We start from the raw sequence: 14,855 nt of genomic DNA, 5'->3' as shown, positions 1-14,855 counted from the left end.
GGTGAGTTTCTAATATGGCTCATTTCGATCAATAGGTGTTATTCCACAGTAAGTACATGTACTTCCCCTTGAGCCGTGCGTCTGGATAGCGAGCGCAGCACAGCCCTTCCTTCCCCCGCTGCTGCACGCGTCTGGGCGGGGAGGCTTCGCGAGCGAGCGGGCCACTGTGTCACGCAAAGGCACGCGCGCACGCCTGGGGAAGTGGGAGGGCCTATCGATCCAAAACAGCGCCCCCCCCCCCCAACCTCACCCTCTCCCCCCTTTTTATGGGGGTGGGGGCAGGCGCGGACGATCTAACATAAGAGCTGAATAGGGTTGCTCCTCCTCGGACCCTCTGCCTCGCAGGTGAGCCTTGCACGGCCGCAACTTCGCTTCCATTTGGAAACAGTTGAGGACGAGGACCCGCAAGGGTGCACGTGACGAGTGCATGAATATCACAGTGCTTTTTCAGCGTCATTTTCATAGCACCGTTCGCTTTATCCACGTTCTAGACGTTTTACCTGTTTCTCACTGCTCTCAAGAACTGTTACCATCGCCTGCTTCACACCAGCTAGAATCACTCAAGATCTCTCCTTCTTATGAGAAACAATTGAGGACGAAGATTCGCTAGAGTGCCCGCGATGAGTGCTTAAATGTCACGGAGCAAAGTTTCACAGGCTGCGATTCTCTCCAGCAGAGCAGTGTTCGCCATATCCAGGGCATAGACTTGCAATCTGTTGCTCGCCGCTGCCGCCAACTGCCCCGTCCCGTCAACTGCCTCATACTCGCTGCACCACCACATCCTGACTTTCGTCTTGCAACACCAGGAGAGAGAGCACGTGGCTAGTGTTTAAATGTCTCAGACCACGAGCGCCACTACTCACCCTGCTTCCGTCGCGTTGTTCTCTTCCCACTTGTAACTTTGCTCGTGTTTGTTCTCTGTGCGTGCTCCGCAATGCGAGGAAGGAGATTGCGAGGAAGAGAGAGGCCTTGACCTAGGCCGGAGAACTCTCTAGGTCATGGTCATACGCTGGGCGTAAGGAAAAGTGTTCTCTACTACTTATTTGGTGGTGAGTGTCTGCTTCTCGTGGATGAGGGTACTCGCATAGTGAGGAGGTAAGAGGTGGAGGTGTAGATAGAGGTAGAGGTCGCGGTACCTCGAGGTAACACAGATACATTGTGTGATACGGGCGCGCGCATAGTGAGCATGTCGAGGTAGAGGTGTATCTCGCGGTTCACCAGGAGGTCGCGCGGGACCGCTTTCAAAGACAAACGAGTTTGTCTTTCGAGCGGTGTGTAGCAAGGTATATCGGGAGGCTTCTCCGTGATTGGTGCGTTCAAGACCCGTTTCATGTGACATCCTGGTTTCCCGAAATTTGTCTGGGTAATACTTATGTTGCAAATACAGATGGTGGTATTCTCCCAGATCTTGTCGCGCTTGATTTATGGGATGAGCGCTGAATTCAAGATAACTTATCTACCAGTCAGCCACCACTTACATGCGGATGACATGTCACCATCACCACTACTATCGCTTAACATTGTAAAAATGTTACAAATAAGCAAATAACCATTATACTTGAGGCCGCACGGTGAAACACTGGATCGTGGTCGAGGCAATGGGAAAGCTGCGTGCATAAACCTCTTCACTATGCGATACTACCTCTACCTCCGCCTCAATCTCCATCTCTACCTCTATCTCCACCTCCATCTCTGCCTCCTCACTATGCGAGTACCCTAAGAGCCTTTCCCTGGCCATGTGCTGGGTGTAGCGTCGCTCTCAAAGGAACACGAAGCTCTTTCCCTGGTTGCCATGTGTTGTTCATAACATAAGTGTCGTTCTCTCCCTGTTGTGTTTGTATGTACACATGTATTCACGTATGTCCCGTGGGCGGTGTGTCGCAGGTGTGCCAGCGGTCTTCCCTCGTCTGCGGTGGACGGGAGTCGCCTGGGCTGTCCTTCGCTGCAGATGGTGGAGGAGAAGGCGCGGCGCGTGCTCCGAAAGTCCGAGTACGCCACTCTGGCCTATTACATGCGGGAGTACGCGGCACGCAGGATGGCCATCGACGCCTTCCTAGCCGTCCTCTTGGAGATGCTCAGCACGCCAGAAAAGGTGAGTTCCGTTGATGCGTAGTTTTCCGGGGCGTTATCTAGATGATGTCGAAATTTTTTAAAAATGACATGAAATAAATATTACATCATTTTGTCACTTAAAATTTAACTTAAAGCAGATGCAGTTATTATAAGTAAAAACTAGACAATATCTTAAAATATTTTTTTTGTTTCTCTGAGGCTTTGGGGGGTGATCTATCCCCCTCATCCCTTCCCTCCATAGTTATGCCACTGCTACAGCACATAACAATCGTAACGTTTTCTTTTTTACTACAGGAAAAAAAGTTTGTCAAAATTAACTCCTGTTACTTGAGCAAAGCCTTTAGCAACAATTCTAACTTTAAAGCATTCAATTGTTCCACATTGATCCTGTTTAGTTTTGAAATTTCACTTCTTACCTAGCACAGTTTCATTCTTTGGCCTGTCAACTGCACTAAATACCTTCTTAGGTAGTTTTCCGTGGCGTTGTCTATAGGCTGTGTCCATGCTTCTGGGTTTCACCGCGTGGATTTTTCTTTGCGACGACAGTTTCTCCGGTATTCCAACCGGCGTCTTCAGATCGATGCCGGGATTCAATTTTTGGTGACTTATATAGTGCGTTCTTGTCGCCAATCTTTCATGCTGGATGCTGATTGGTCCACCTTCTTTTCTGTCGTATGACCCTCTTCCACGAGCTGTGGAGAGGGTAGCCGTCTTCTCTATTCATGTTTTCCGGTGACTTGAATATTTCGATAGCCTCCTTTATTAGCCTGGGAAAATTTCTATTTTCTTTTGCAACAACTGTTGCTTCGTCAAACAGTATCTGGTGTCCGGGTTCAGTCCATGTATGCTCCGCAATGGCGGAGAGCTGAAATTTCTTATTTCTTGTGGCTCTTCTGTGTTCCTGGATGCGCACTTTCATTGATCTACACGTCTCTCCTATGTAGTCTTTGCCACATGAACATGGCATCTTATAGACACCTCCTTGAATGTCGTGCGGTAAAATGTCTTTTGGACACGGTAGGATATCTCCAGTCTTGGAGACACAAGTGAATCTTGTTACGATGTTGTGCTGTCGTAGAATCCTAGCAATCTTCTCTGAGGTGCCAGATACAAACTGTCGTCGCAAAGAAAATCCACACGGTGAAACCCAGAAGCGTGGAGACAAAGTGAGTTCCATTTAAATGTCACGTCAGCCAAACAGTGTGAACAGCCTTTGTAGGGGGCACGAAGAGAGATCTTGGCATGTCATTCGATTTTTCTAAAAACTCGAATGACATGCCTGCGATGCTTTCGATAGTGATCGGAGAAATCCCTGCCTGCCTGCGCCCCACTGCGGACAAGCTCGACAACGAATAGTCGAGGACTCGCCAAGAAATCGTGCGTCAATTGTCACAGCTCATCACCACGTTCCTGATGGATACAGACACGAACATTACAAAAGAGGATTCAGAAGTCAGCCTCTGATTGTGTTATCACCCACCGCGGATTTAAATGGGTTTACAAATTTCGCCACTCGTGTCGCTGACAGACAAATTGATCCAAGTTTCACTTGTTATTATTAGAGGTTTCAACGAAAATTTACATTGATTATGATGTAATTCATCAAACTCACCACTCTTCTATGCTAATACTTGCAATGACAAACATTATATATATTGCAGTTTTTGCTTTACTTATAATTCTTTCAATGAAAGCAAACCCTCCAGGATGGTTTAAATTTCCCGTACTTACAAACAAACTTATAATGATTTGTTGGCTACTACTATAATTGGTTGGCTACCCAAAATCAGATCGTCGGAATGCATGATCAATAATGATTAGCGAGTTCGGACACGGCTTAGAAGTGTTATTGGCTGAGCGAATAGGGTAGTTTCCTTCATCAAAGAAAACGAAAGGCATTGATTGCGATTCGTTACCCACCATTAGTGTGTTCATAATATACATATTATTTGGTTTTAGAAATACCGGTTTAGACGAATAGCGATGGTCAATTTTAACATCATTTGAAAAAGGCAAGATTGGCGCCCATGCGATGCCACTCCACGTGACGTCACAGGGACCTAGTTTCTATACGAGTAGATAGGAGTTTTACATCGTCTAAGATTACCAATGCATGCATGAGGCATAGAGCTCAGGGAAACGTCTCTTAATAATCGCCTATTAAAACTGCCTAAAGTCGGAAAGTTTCCTTCGTTTGATAGGGTATTAATAATCCTTATTTAAGCCAAGCGCTACCTGCTAGCAGGGTACTCTGCTACCTGCTAGCATTCTCCGTCGTATCAGCGCTCAAAGCCTCGCCCCAAGGTCACCTCACACGGCGAAGGCGGGAACCAGAACGTCACACGGGGTTTTCCCAGCAGTCCTACTTAGCCGTCGCGTTTTCGCGCGCTTGAAAATTTTCACTTTTCATTTATTCGCGAAAAATAGATATCGTAATTTAAAAATCTAAAAGTGTGAAATATGTACTCCAGGAGTAACAATCTTTTGATTTAGGCAATAAAAAAATTATGGGTAACCACCCTATTGGAAACACGATGATTGTAATCAGTGCTGCCACCCTTTGCATCCCTATTATAGTCACTTTTCGAGCAGCTCTATTCTCTTCTTCTGTTTCAGTACACCTTGCTTACGGAACTAAGGGAGGTGGTGGCTCTGGAGGACCGGGCTCGATTTGACGAACTGGTTTATCGACGAGAGGCTGAGGGTCAGAGATGCCGCGAACTCAGGCAGATGCTGATGGCGGGAGGGCCTTCCAACGCCGCCGCCAGGGTGAGTGAAATCCTCCTACACCTGCTCTCTCTCTCAAAAGACAAACGAAAACCTCCTTCCGAGGCGACGCGAAAAATACGCTCTTTCCTAGCTTTGCAATGGCCCTAAAATGAAGAAATTTTGATTATTAGTAAAGCAGTTCATTCAAAATTAATACACTTGCAGTATACAATCTTTTATTATTACATTTTATTTATCATTTCCCGATATGAAAATACACAACCTTGGTAACTTTTCATTGGAAAATAATTTATTAGTACGACCCGTTTCGACGATGAGGCGCCATTCTCAAGTATCGTGTATTGACTTTTACCTTGTACTTGACTTGACAAGTACCTTGTACTTGAGAATGACGCCTCAGCGTCGAAACGCGTCATACCAATAGATAATTTTCCTGTGAAAAGTTACCAAAGTCGTGTATTTTCATTTCAATATGGATTTTCACGAAGTAAAAGCCGAATCAATTGAATTTATCATTTCCCGTTTTACGCGCCTACGTTTGTGGAAAACTGGAAAAGTATGACCCTTTCCCGGTAATTTTTAACTGCGATTTACCTTGTAGTTTTACCTTCATATTCATGTTAAAGTAGCGATAATTGTTCATGGTTTGCAGTGTGATGGCCTCTTTAAGATTAATTTCGTTTCAACTCTGATTAAATCAACTGCGCGATAATTGTTAGCCTTTTTATCGCCTCGCTTTTGTTTTGGGCCATGTTAATTCATTATGTGCCATCAGTAACGCCCACGTTAAGTTTGCATATTTTTTCTCGTTCTGTTGGATAGGCCATTCGTTCTCATAGAAAATTCCTGCATAATTTACTAATTAAAGCTGATTAATTCATGCAGTTGGGCAGCCGCATCAAATAACTTTACATAACGTGGTAATTTTTGGTTGTAAAAAACATTTTCGGTCAAAATCGCTGATTTAAGTAATTCATACCTGTGAGAGAGTTAGTTTTTAGATATCTCACCTATTTCTCAGAATATCATTCGCTATCTTAATCATCTCATTCCTCTTTTTCCAGTTTTATTAAGATTTTTACAGAAATTTGTGCTTATTTTTTCTAATAACGATTTAATTTATCTCTAAAACGTTTTATTTGAATATATTTAATTTGCAGTAAAATGTTCTGAAAAGACGTCTATGAATTGTCCATATAATCCGCTGTAGCTTGTGCTAAAGACTTTTGACCATTCAGGATTCTGCAGAGTATTCATAACTCTGGAAAATGCGCGTAACTTATTTCTTTGGGGCCATCGACCGCAATTAAGTAAATTATTTGGCGGAGGAAGGTTATTTAACATAATTATTTCACTTGAAATTGATTTTAAATGAAGTTTTCTATAACTATCATTTATTAAAATCTTTACTTTGAAAGGTTCATTCTCAGACAATTTATAATGTAAATATGTTTTTGGTTCCACATTTATGTCCAATGTTTTTCTTATTACTCTAGTGCATAGTAAAATTTATCCGAAACTTTCAGTTGCATGCAAAATATTTTTAGTATAGTAAATTCTTGTAAATTTTAGAAGTCTTTTTACATTACCTTTTTCCAGCACACTTCTAATTCACTTTGTTTAACTCATGCAATAACTTAACGGCTGATTCACAACAATTTCAGCAAAGCACCCTTATAACAGAATGTCTTTAAAATTAGCATTATTTAAAAATGACTTATTAAATTACTTTTTATGTACATACATAAATTATTTGGTTGCATGCATAGCCAAATGACACTGTGGGCTTTAACATAACAGGCACCTTGTTGCTGCATATAACCTCGATGATTTTAAATGAACCTCTTTCTTTAAATTGCACTATCCTTTAACATAATGTCTTCGCGATAAAAATACTCTATAAAATTCGACTGTAAACTGGCGTACTTCGACCCTCACTCTCTCCAGTCTATTTCACTATTCACCACGACATCGGAAATATTTGGCGTTATTACATAGAGCCAAAGGTTTTTTTTTTAATTGATGCTTTTTCGCAGCTTTTTTCATGAGTGTGTATCTTGCACCTTACGAGAAATACTGCCTCTGAGTCATGTTTTTTCTCGACGTTTCGCCCCTCCTACTGGGAGCCTTATATAGAAAATTTGCAAACAATCGCTCCGAGTAAATTTCCGTTTCTTCACTTTTGCGTCGATTTGAACTGCGCAACCGAAAAGGCAGCCGAGTAATTTCAATGCTATGGATGATGGCTACAGCGTGAACCGAGTTTGTGGAGGGCTTCTGACCCCAACGGTCCACGTCTTCCGGCCAAAATTAAGATCGACCCTACAATGTGGTGACGGATATTTAGGATTTTATTCCTGAACGTCAGTGCAACTCGATATTTCAGATCTCAAACTCAAGTTGGATTTGAGTCAAGATATTTTATTTTAGACTGACGTCAGCTCATCTCGCTTGAGCAAGATTAATTGCGGTATAATACAAAATAATGCATTTACCTGATATATTTCCTGTCATATTCTCCTGCTTATAAAACTAGCATTATTAAAATTTAATATCACTGGCGGAAGTATTTTTACGAGTGATGATTCGTTTTAAAAACGTGAGGCGATGTACATCTAGGAACTTAGCGACTCTCGCGATTTCAAAGTGACAACCGAGTCGACTTTGCGTCAAGATTAAAACTTGAATAAAGTCCTGGAAATCGGCCCTTGATTTTGACTCAAACTCGACGCTGTTGTCAAATTGGTATTAAGAGACCTCACTCGAGTGCCTAAGGTTGATCAGACTACACTCCACCATCGAGTCGCAACTCAAACTGAGTCCAAGATTCCAAGATGCCATCGGCTGACGTTTTCAAAATGATACGCCGTAAAAACACTTCCACGCGTGATATATTGGTCACCACTAATGTTAGTATTTAATGAGCTGGAGATCGTGTATGAAATTTTTTTAGGCATTTGCATTTAGATTGAGTTGCACTTGAGTTAAAGTTAGCTTCTGAAATACGAACTCTAGCTCAAGCAAACTTCATTGTCAAGTCTGGACCCACTCAATTTTGAGTCCGGTTCTTCAAAAATGCGGTCCTGACAGTGATGTGTGTGGTAGAGATAGCGATATTTGTCCCTGCACCTACGGTCACTCATCCACATCCATCAGGGCCACTTGTGTCGAAAAGGTATGGAACCGAGATTAAGGAACTTCACTCCACCGTCACAAGTACCTGAGAAGTGATATATGATCCCACAACTCTTGTTTAGGGAAAGGATACGGTAGAATCGCAGTTAATCAACAAACAAACATTCATAACATTCATTTATAATATGTCCGATAGAAACAAAGACACACGAGTATTTGACATCTAAAGTGGGACCATACTGGGTACGTAATCTCTTAAAATACGGTTTAGGTTTTAACAAATCTCATTTCTCCTATGTCAACCAACTTGGATTTATTTTAAGAGAAAAAATTACTGTAGGTCATGTCAGTTTTCCTCTCCCACGTATTCTGATCGGGGTTCATATACAGGTCAGAGAAATCATTCATTGGGACTCTCAGGGAATTTTCAGGGATGATCAGGAAAAAAACTGCAGACGCGCAAGCAAAAAATGTGAAAATGGGTGTGTTCAACTTTTGGAATGTAGCTACGTTCGAGGTATGAGTCGTGTACAATTACTATTATGTGTTCCCGAATTAAAATGAGCACATTCGGAGAGGTGTCGGATTTTCAATGACTCTCATCTTATCATAACAGTGTAAAGGTAAACTGGCCAAAGAACTGATATTGTAGGGAATTCCATCACTATACCAAGATAAAACTTTGTCTCAAAAATTCCAAAATTTATTTAACCTGAACATTTAAATAAATACCCATATATATCGTGAACACAACTGTTGACTCTTGTAGATAGGAAGATCACCATGACTTTTTGAAAATATGCATCACTTCAGAGGCTTCAAAAAAGAATACTTATCCAAGATAACTCGTCGAAATTTTTCATTCTTGATTTGGCGAACGGGTTTTTTTTAATATTGCGGTGACGTTATTTCATACATTCAATTTTGGTTGGTGCTTGCAGTACGGAGCCATGACGAATGTAATTGCTTTTTCCTACGCTTTCTATATCAGTTTAAAAAAACGAAATTATCAATATTGGCTCAATTTATGCAAAATAACAATGTCGCATCCAATAAAGTATGTATGTTGAGAGGGCCCCTGTGCGTCCTGTATAAGCTTCATTTTTGTCCTTGACGCTCAGAGCGAATTTAAATCGTTTTTTTATTGCCACAGCGCGGAAATGTGCGATCCATTAATTCTCAATATTTGCTCTTCCAAGAAAAATATCGAAAAGTTATGGATAGGACTGAAAATCATCATCATGAATTTCAATTTCGTTCAGCAGCCCTAACTATTGCTTATTTCCCCGTAAAATTCGGATATCGCTGCGGTCAGCGACGCGTGGGGCGACTTTAATGAATCTATTTAAATGTGCGATCAGTGATAACACGTCTATTGGGCGACTGGAGTTTCTTCCATTGTAGTACTCGCGGTAGCGGAGTTGTTGTTTACCTACTCTTGAAGTTAATGATTAAAATGTGGTAAAAGGTTGTCATTAGAAGACATCGTTAAAAGGTTATAAGTTAACCAAAGTGGAAAGTGTTCAATTTTGTGACACTTGGACGGTAACTACGAGAAGTAACGTCGGCCAGAAGTGTTGATCGTCACCGCATAGTCATGTTCGCAGGAGAGAAGCACGCTTTTGGCCAAATAAGAGCAAAGTGGCACACACTACCTCGGCAGATTAATTAAGGGTGAGTTCGCGCTGAATGCACTACCATATAGTAAGTATATACTTACTCAATGGCCCTACGCTTCAAATGCAAACGCTTGCGCCAAGCTTAGCGCTTTGCTTATTGCCTGCTCAGACCAAATTCTTAGAGCACAGCGGGACTCAAGAGGAGTAGAAGTAATTCCAAACATCATCGCAATCACTGTATCCATGACAACTTCCTCGATGATTTGCGGCCCTTAACGCAAAGCGATTGACCAACGGGACTCAAGTAAAGGAGACCAAAGAACATGGCGGTTGAGCGTTATATGTTGCCGTTTCGCACGCATTTTATTCTGCGACGCCACCAGGCACCTGTATCTCGGTCCGTGTGACTTTCGCTATTGACCGTGGTGGAAGTGGTCTATTGTAGTTGAAAATCGTCTCGTGTGCGTTAAACTTGTGGTTTATATTATTTATTGACTCAACTTCGTAATACTGCCGCGTATTTTCTGCAGTTTCTACGTCGCGCAACGCATAGCGCTAAACTACAAGCGACACTTCATGATAAGCGCGTACGATGTGAACGAAGCCTGAGACTTGATCTCTTCCCCAACAATGATTGCTTGAGACAATCGAAAAACCGGTTCCGGAGATAATCTTCCTACCAACCATGATTGACACTCGGATATCCAATCTTCGGACGTATTTCAAGAGGAACTCTTTTGAACTATTGCTATGCTCTACTCGAAGATTATGTGTCCTGATCAATTGATGAAGGTCTATGGATGCCAAGAAGAGATATGAAGAGGAAGGTGCTCTTACCTTTTGAGAAAGAAAGTTCGCTTCGTCGTGGGAGTCGCTGTGTACCATGTCTCTTCCTTAACATTAATACCATAAGAGTTGTCGAATCATATCATATTGAAATTCAGGATTATCATCAAACCGATACTCCCAAGAATTTTATCCGTGTCGCCATGATTATTTGATCATTGACCAGCCAGTATTTTAGCTCTGTGTTCAACTCAATGTGTGAATGTTAAAGTAAAATACAGTTGCTTTCACCAACTACGAGCTTATACTATTATGTGTATTATATCAAGTATACTTGCTAGCATAAATTGACTATATTAATTGTATAATGATTAATTTCTCTAATATGTGAGCTTTAAAAAATGCACTGCGGTTTTTGAAATGTCCTCCTGGGTAACCGAAGGTGTAAAATAACTTCTTCATGAATTTCGTTGTTGAAATAGATGAAGTGACGTGACAGAGCGTAGAGTGGTATGTGAAATTCGTTTAATAATTTAAAAAGTCCTCTTTTTTCCTTTTTAATTCCCTCGTTATGTGCGATGCATGACATGTCCGCCCTTCAATTTTGCGAACGATGGCAGCAGAGGTGACAAAAGTTGCCGCGTGCGTCCGCTCCTTATTATAATCGGAGAACCCATGAGCCCCACTTTCAATTGGATGGCACGAGCGCCTCCGTATTCGGCGGAAGAAGCTAAGCATGGAAGGAAAGGTAACCTTCACAGGCTAAGTCCTGAGTGCTCACTAAGTCTAATCAAATCATATCCTCCGCAGACAATTGCTTGTCTTAACTATATCACAGTTAATTCCATATTTAAAATAGTCATTATATTCTCCCTAATTTGTAATATTCCCTTTCGTCTCGCATTTTCAGTTTGAATTATGTTTACGTGCATCGTACTCATAGTTCACTGGTAAAGTCACTGAGTCCAATTGCTAAATATTGTGCAATAATTTACATGGCATTGGTATTCTCGTTGGAAAAAGTAATGATTATGATGAATCCAATGGCGTGAAATTCCGTTAATTTTTCATATTATCAATGTGATTTAGCTGTGATAAAGCTTTCGATGCTTACATTACTCGTATTTCTCACATTTCACTGTTAGAAATAAAAAAAATACTGAAACTGGATACTGAATACTGGTTAATACTGTTACAAACTAGGGAGAATATAATAAATATTTTAAATATGGAATTATCTGTAATATAGGTTAGTTAAGCAATTGTTCGCGGAGGATGATGATATGATTAGACTTAGTAAACACTCAGGACTTAATATTGTGCAATAATTTACATGGCATTGGTATCCTCATTAGAAAAATTAATGAATACAATGAATTATAACCTCCAATGGCGTTAAATTCCATAATATTAATGTGATTTGGCTGTGATAAAGCTTTCTATGCTTACATTACCCGTATTTTTCACATTTCACTGTTAGTTCCTTTTATCGATACTAGATAGCGCACGGAGACCGTGAGGTCCGCACCCCCTCCCCCTGATACACACCTGCGACGGTGCTATTGGCTGGATCGAAGAACGGAACTGAGGCTGCAAGCGGGAACTTCCGGTGGGAGGAAGCGACCGATCGGAAGGCGCCAATTTTCACTCAATCTGCGATCAAACGATCCATTCGTCCGCAGCGAGAGTCAGAACAAGTCTTTTCGGAGCGATAGTCTCTGTCTCCGTCTGTAACCATCCATTCTGGGAATGCTGCTCGAATTTGATCATGTTTCCCACTCAATAATGTTAATTTTTCGGTACACCGCGATCCACTTGAGGTCCTTGAGATGTTGGTCATATCTCTAATATTTTGTCCTCTAACCACTAATGATGGTTTGATGGAGTTAGCTGAATGCCGTCGTCCAAAGAATCCAAACGCTAAGTTTGAAAAATCGTCTAAATGTATTGGAGTAGAAATTCAATTTGAAATGGAGGATTAACTTCCGTAAGAATACGAGAATTATGTTTCATATTGGGTTTAGCCTGTGCCTTTTTTTTAATTCCATGATATAAACAGGAGCCAAGGCTTATAAAATGGAAGCTTGGTGAATTTCATCAATAGGAGTACATATAGTATTTCTGTTGGTACAAAGTTCTCGTGATGAATAATAGTTTGTGTGATCTCGTTTTTATTTTAAGCGAAGGGTGTTTAAGAGGGTGATCAACCATCAGCATTGCATAATGCAAGAGAATGCACACCACACGATCATAAAAATGTCATGCATGCTAGCAAAACACACTTCTGTAAAATATAATTCTTGCAAAGGCAAAAATTTCCAACAAATCTTAAAGGCAATCAGCCTATGAAGCTAGAACATGCAAAATATGCTGTTAGCAATTCTAGGAAAATTCAGAAACATGCATTAAGGGATATAGGAGTTATTTTACTACACTACAAGTCAACTAACAACGCCGTCGTCATAGTCCCTTATTGATCATGGAATAAAAGGCATTGTGAATCTATCTGTTCTACAGTTTATCTCTCCTATTTTATTTTTCTAATCTGATCTACCGCAGTATGTTGGCGTTCGTAAGATATGGCTAACATCTTCGGGAAATATATTGCTCCTGAATTCATCGAATAGGTTTAGTCTATTTTTCAGTCTACGGTCTGACAGAGATTACCGTTCGAGTTTATCATGGTGATCAGTAGCACTAAGCGCTTTGCAAATTACACATATGTAATAATGGCTTGTCTCGTACATGGCAGCTCTTCTCTGCACGCGTTCTCTGTTTTTAAGCCTTTTTCATGAGGGTCCCAAACACTGGCAGCGTATTCCAAATGAGGTATAACGAGGGTAAAGTAGCTAATTTCTCTCACTTTGTCGTCGCACTTTCCTAATATTCTTTTAACAAATCCCATTTTACGATTAACTCGACCTGTTATTTCTCGAATATGTTTATTCCACGATAGATCATAATTGAGTCTGATCTATTCAAAGCACGAGTGCAGTGCTGCTTGGTCTGCTTTTCATCACCGTGCGTTGCACTACTTACATACAATGAGTTCGCTGCGTCGTGAGCCAAAGACAGAGCCTCTCAAAGATATCCCTCATCCCCCCGCCCTCTATCACTCTCTGATCTTCAGATGCGCTTCAGGACGCAAGCGGGAATGGGCGCGTGCATGTCCAGTCAATTGATTTGGCAAAACCCCAAATGTGCCTCGGCCGGTCAAAGTAATTATCATCCTCGTGTGTGGCGGTTGAAAGTCCAATTTCTCGACGTGATTCAATCTGATTATAATGGCTTTGATTAGTTTTCACAACTTCATTTTATGTGGATTAGCATGCATGCACAACGGCGCATACATCATGCAAACACTAGCCCGGTTGCAAACCCAAAAAGAATCCTCCCGAGTCATTCCCTGAGAAAGCCTTAAATATCAGTCTATGCATTAATATATTTGTTTTGTTTTTAATATAACTACATGTATAAATTGTATGTGTGACAATGAAGTAAAGTATTACATGATAAAATTCACTAGAATACTTATTTGAGAATAATAATGATATTTTCTCCCACTAAGTCCAAAAGGAATTATGGAACGGTTTCTATTTAATTTTTATTGCTTTTCAAGTTTACCATCATTTTCTTCACAGCATTACGTCACCTTTGTTCTTGTAATTTACATTTAAATTTTTATCTTAACTCCCATGCAAGTGATTAATTTGTTTACCACGTGGTATAAAGTTGCAATCTGTTGAAACGATAATTATAAATGAATTGCACATTTACATATTACTAATAACGCGTCGTAATATTTATGCATAAATAAGTGTTTCTCGCTTTACCGGTGGATTTTGCTGATAAAATTCCATGGGGTAACTTCCCGGGTCAGCTAATCCTTATACTCCAATGTTTCGGCAGCTGACTTCGGAACTGTCGGCCTTTCGGAGTGTCGTGCTTATAAATTCGCGGTTCTTAAATACCTCGCGCCACCTGTCGGCGCGGAGCTTTCGTTCTCTCCTCACCAATCAAGTTCAAGACGTGCAACGTTGTCTTATCTCTCAACATTCTTTGATGTAAATGACTAAATTGAATTCTATTACCAGCTGAGAAATTGATTCTTCGGTGTTAGTTCAAAAATCAATTTCACTGCACGGAAGCAACAGTAAATTAAATGTAAGGGAGGAGCCTTTATCATCATCAAAAGTCATCAATCCTTAGATTGGTTTGAAGTTGCTCTCCACGCCATTCCCCCGTCCGATATTCTTTCACCGCTCACACAATTCTTCATTCTGGTCTCAATCCTTCACTCCATCCTGCTCCACGGATCTAACCCCTTCCACCTCTCATGCAACGACGATTTTCATTATTCCATCGCATGATGTGGCCGATTCAATTTCCCCGCCTTAGACCCAATGTTTTCAAACGAGTTCTCTCCTCTCCTGCTTTTCTGAGAACTTCCACATTACTCCCAAGACCTATCCATTTTTACTTCATCATTCTAACTATCTTTCATGCTCAGAA

General features: G+C 41.0%; 1 protein-coding gene across 1 annotated transcript in view; it reads left to right on the top strand.

Moving 5' to 3' along the window:
• LOC124168746 (whirlin) overlaps window positions 1-14,855 on the top strand; it is a 521,564-nt gene that overhangs the window by 374,703 nt on the left and 132,006 nt on the right. The window contains exons 8-9 of the mRNA XM_046547013.1: window positions 1,885-2,092; window positions 4,690-4,842. Coding sequence (XP_046402969.1) covers window positions 1,885-2,092; window positions 4,690-4,842 — 361 coding nt within the window. The remainder of the gene's footprint in view (window positions 1-1,884; window positions 2,093-4,689; window positions 4,843-14,855) is intronic.

Source organism: Ischnura elegans, chromosome 12, assembly GCF_921293095.1.
Source record: "Ischnura elegans chromosome 12, ioIscEleg1.1, whole genome shotgun sequence".
NCBI lineage: Eukaryota > Metazoa > Arthropoda > Insecta > Odonata > Coenagrionidae > Ischnura > Ischnura elegans.
This window is presented reverse-complemented; position numbering and strand designations above follow the sequence as displayed.